Source organism: Cyclopterus lumpus, chromosome 7 (assembly GCF_009769545.1).
Source record: "Cyclopterus lumpus isolate fCycLum1 chromosome 7, fCycLum1.pri, whole genome shotgun sequence".
Classification (NCBI taxonomy): domain Eukaryota; kingdom Metazoa; phylum Chordata; class Actinopteri; order Perciformes; family Cyclopteridae; genus Cyclopterus; species Cyclopterus lumpus.
The window spans coordinates 21,376,201-21,381,205 of NC_046972.1; the positions used below are offsets into that span (position 1 = coordinate 21,376,201).

At 47.6% G+C, this 5,005-nt stretch overlaps 1 protein-coding gene across 1 annotated transcript in view; it reads left to right on the forward strand.

Annotated features, from left to right (window-relative positions):
- Positions 1-4,428: 4,428 nt before the first annotated feature.
- The window catches only part of LOC117734022 (cadherin-4-like), a 64,763-nt gene continuing 64,186 nt past the window's right edge, over positions 4,429-5,005 (forward strand). The window contains exons 1-2 of the mRNA XM_034538049.1: positions 4,429-4,515; positions 4,664-4,724. Of these exons, the coding sequence (XP_034393940.1) occupies positions 4,429-4,515; positions 4,664-4,724 (148 nt within the window). The remainder of the gene's footprint in view (positions 4,516-4,663; positions 4,725-5,005) is intronic.

Below are 5,005 nucleotides of genomic sequence, written 5' to 3' on the forward strand. Positions count from 1 at the left end.
ATATCAGTGCATCAGAGCAAACCAAAAAAAAGACTGAGAGAGAGAGAGAGAGAGAGAGAAATCCCACAGAGATTTCCCCTCCAGTGCTACTAATCCGTGGCGATGGTCCTGCTTACAACCAGCAGTGAACCTCCAGTCACCTGTGAAATAGAGCCGCGGTTAAAACAGCCCCCGACATGCATGCCCCCCCCCCCCCCCCCCCCCCCCCCCCCCCCCCCCCCCCCCCCCCCCCCCCCGACGTGCACACGCTAATGCCTTTCGGGCACAGGTTCCACTTCATAAACCGAAAACGAACGACTATTGGCTGACTAACACACACCATTCGACCCGGCACACCGGAGGGAAACGATGATGTGGGAGACAAGCAAAACTGCTCATCAATCACCCCCCCCCCCACCCCCCACCCCCCCTTCGCGTCGTCGTAATGTCCCGTGAATTGATTATGGATGATGAGGTGGAGTAAAAAAAAAAAAATAAAAAAAAAAATGCTGCGTCTCGCGCGTTTACGGCAGACTGAATTTAATTTTTTATTATTTTTTTTATTATTATTAACGACAGCCATAAAAGATTTTGCACAGATGTTAATGTTTCCACACAATCCCTTCAATGGAGTGTCAATACTGTGCATTATGTCTAATTTGGAAAGGAGACAGTGATGGAGTGAGATGGAGAATGTGCGCGAGCGTGTGTGTGTGTGTGTGTGTGTGTGTGTGTGTGTGTGTGTGTGTGTGTGTGTGTGTGAGAGAATTAGGGAGAGAGCGGTGAAGTGAGTGAAAGACACAGGGAGCCATGGGAGGGTTTCCAGTCTACTAGTACAGAAATGATGCATATCTCCACAGCGAGCGCTTTAATTGGCGCTATTAATATCAGTTAAAGTTTTAATACCTATTTATTAAAACTTTAACTTTTTTCCTGAAACCTAATGCGAATAGCATTATGAATCTCGAGGGCTGTGCTCTATAAAAAGGCTCGGGCATAAATTATTAATGCGCTTCATCTGCGGGATCTCACTCCTACAAGATTTGTTAAAAAGGAAATAGCCCAAAGGTCTAATATTAGGATGGATTTTCAACACGAGACGCTTCACATGCCAGTTTTTATATTATATTTCTGGAATAGATTCCCGTTACACGGCGTACACGTCAACTCCACATGGCCACGTCGCCTTTTAACCTTCTCATCATTAGCTTGTGTCCAACTTGGTCATGTATGAAATGTAAACAGGAGGAACACAGAGGGCCTAATGTGTCCGTTTGGGTCAGTAAAGTGCTCTCCTCTGTCAGATAATGTGGGATATGAAAAGAAGACATGAACCGAGAAACATGAACCGAGAAACATGAACCGAGAAACATTCACCGGGAGCCGCAGAAAGCCAACCGTCCCCTGTTATTAAAGTTAATTACGGTTCAAAAAGATAAGAAAACTTTCTGCCCCGACGCTGAGCTATCTGTAGTTTACAGTTTGAACTTTACACACAAGTTTTTTTAAAGTACATCCAGCGAGCCAAACCGATAAAAGGAAGTGGATACGGGAATGAGCCCTTTTTGTGTGTGTGTGTGTATTAGGAGGATGGATTATTGCACTGCCGTGACATCAGCCTGGTATTCATTTAGGGGAATAATACATGCCTTATATCTTATGGAAACAATGAAACAGTGAAAAAGAAAATGGACATTTCGCAAGTTTTCTTATCTCGATTTTACGTAATGAAGGTGTAGATGGACGTATTATACATCAGTGTTTCATCGTCTCTTCTTTAACCTTTTTTCCTTCTATTTCATCAACTTTTCCTCATCGTGGTCCCCTGCACCTCGCATCCTCCTCCTCCTCCTCCTCCTCCTCCTCCTCGCGGTCTTTCAGCTGGAGAGTATGAAAATGAAGCTTGTATAATTAAATATTAACAGCCATGCTGATGAGGGGATTGAGGGCGCAGGGTGGGAAGAGGAGGAGCGTGCCCTACTTCTTACTGCTGATGGCCGCCGGGAGTTATTCGTGTCTCCGCTAACCTGCACTGGCACCTAAGCAGGCACAGGGGGGGGGGGGGGGGGGGGGGCACCGAGTGAGCCGGGGTCAATCAACATTAATAGAAATCCTATTGGGGTGGGGGGCGCTAGAATTCCGGGGTGGAGGGTATAGCTTTCATTATTAATTAGCCTGTCAGATGCTTTTCTTATCTGTTTGGGGGGGGGGGGGGGGGGGGCAGAGTTTTCAGACAGGAAGTGGCTGCAGTGTAAAGTTTTTTAAAGCTCTGGTGCAAATTGAATAGGCAAAGTCTCCATCGTGCCGCCCGGAGAGAGAGAGCGCGGAATATATTATTCGATTGAGAAATGAGCCGCCAATTAGCTGGAAACACGTCAACAAGTCCTAATTATTCCCCCCCGTTTACAAAAATGCGCGCACCCTGACGTTACCCCCCACCCCCCCCTTAACCCTCCCTCTCTCCGAATCTGATGTTGGCATTCATGAATAAACGCCAGATGACTTTTTAAGAGGTAGCGACCAATTTTAATCCACTCGCTATTATCATATTTGTCTTGGGCTGACTCGCAGCTTAACAAGCACTAACAGCAAAGAGTGTGTGGGTGGTGGGGGGGGGGGAAATAAAAGTGTAAACCCTCCTGAGGGACAATGCATGTTCCAGTTCTGGTGTTTGCCGACGCATTAACATACACGAGTCCTCCTAATCTCGTCAATTAGACTTGATTAAACCGGGGTTTATGCAGTATCTGAGCAGTCGGAGTGGATCGGCATTAATGTGCCGCGCGGCCTCTTTTCTTTAGTTTCATCGTACCGCCATCGCAACGCGAGGGGGGGTGGGGGGGGGAGTTGTCTTACACATGCCCAATGTTCCCTGCCAGTGCCCCTTAATTTGCCTCCGCGAGACGTCCGTGTTTCGGGAGCGAACGCCATCACACACGCGCGTCTCGAGGAAGACCCGCCAAGCAATTAGGGCTCCCCGCCGCTCTTTTAAAAAAAAATGGAGGTCCAACGCAGCCCTCCGGGGCGAGAAAAAACACGGATCAGACCTCAACTCCCCCCCCACCACCACCACCACCACCACCACCCGGCTTGTGGAGCGGCTGTGTGATCTTCCATTTAGGAGTGACCACGCGGGGGGGGGGAAGCTAGTGCCGCTCGTGCTTTCTGCGTCTCCAGCTGGGCGAGCAGGTCCACCGAACCAACGAACTTCACTTTCTATCCCCGTGGCGTTCATGTACTTCTGAACTCGGTGAAGCGGACCGGCGCTTCTCTCACACCGAACCCCCCCGGGAGTCTGGACGAGTGCCGCGAACTGCAAACATATAGAAGAAGAAAAAGACTTAAAGCTTATCAGAGATCGATCCGCCAAAGTCACTCACTTCGCTGCCCCTCGTTGAGGACTATTTATCTATGCAGACAGGTACCCCTACCATCCACACACACACACACACACACACACACACACACATCTCCGCAGGATGCACGGCGAGCAATTATCCCGCCCCGTGGTTCCTTCTCTTCGCTCGCCTCTCCCTTGAATACTTGAAATAGCTGATGAAGGTCCTCTGCAAACGACAAAGAACTTTTTGTCCCCCTTTGGAGTTTTAAATTCCAAGTGTGTCCATTGTTTGGCTTTCAAAGGGCCCTCCCAGCAGCTCACGGGAGGTATTTGTTATCCATAGTCTTAAGGAACAAAGTTTAGCCAGAGAGAGAAAAGCCATTAGCAGAGAAAGAGAACAGAGTAGATGATTTCCCCTGCTGCTACTGCGGCGTTAAAGAGTAAACATAATAATAGTGCTCACCTATTGGTGTCTGGGGCTTTTTTGGGGTAGGGGGGGGGGGGCGGTCAGTCACACTCAGCATTACTCTGGGATGCACAGCTACAAATATCTGCTTTTATTAGCAGCAAAGCCGAGGCTCCCGTCACACCGCTTTTTAAAGCAACTTAAATGACCGAATGATAATGATAATAAAGATTCAACAGGATTGATAGGGAAAAGGAGAAAATAAGGATGAGATGGCAACCAAGCCAAAATTGTAATCATTAAAATAAAAAAATAAAAGACAGTTCAAGGACTATTAAGTAAGGATGATTATGTAAATGTTTGTTTTAAAAAAAAAAAAAAAAAACGGAGCCTGAAGCCATTAGGAGGGTCATGCCAGAAACACATCAGGAAACCAGGAACAACAGATTTCATATTTGTATTCTTTCTTCTTCTTCTTTCATTGTTAATCTGCGCCGATAGATCTGCGTGTGCTGACGCCTGTACTTCAGCTGCGTTTTTTTTTATTTTTTTTGTGCGTGGGATTAAGTAGCAATATCGTTCTTGTTTTGGATGTTGTTGATAATGTGATTCTGCTAATGACGGCGGTAATTGCAGTGGGAGAGAGAGGACCGGGCCCCGTTTATTGCTGAGCTTGTAAAAAAAACAAAACGTGTGGCTGAACATGCACCTGCCATCTCCGGAGATGCTCATTAAAGAGGAGCGATGCCAAGGCCCGAACATCTCAGTTCCCCCTCGCAGACACACGGCGGTAACTGTGCACAGTGTAGTTACACACACACACACACACACACACACACACACACACACACACACACACACACACACACTGGTAATCAAATTGGGATTTGAACCCTTGACGGTTCTAATTCTCTGTGCGCATTTGCCAAATTCCTCAGAAACACAAAAACGTCACATTCCTCTCGGTGTTCGCCGCCCAGCTGCCGTTGAGCGTAAACGGTGTGAAATTACAACCCGAACACTTTCTGCTCCTCCTCCCCTCCAGCTAAAAAAAAAAAACACCCCGCTCTCGTTAGCCGCGTTCAGAAACTTCCCCAAATATACGCCCGATTAAACGAGGAGGAGACGGAGGAGAGAAGAACAAAAAAAACAACAAAAAAAGGCCCTGTAGCTCCATATTGGCAGATCAAAGTGGATAAAGAGTGAGAGAGTGAGAGAGTGAGAGAGGACGTGCTCGCTCAGTGCCGACTTATTTGCCGACGGCTTCCGATTGCGCCGCC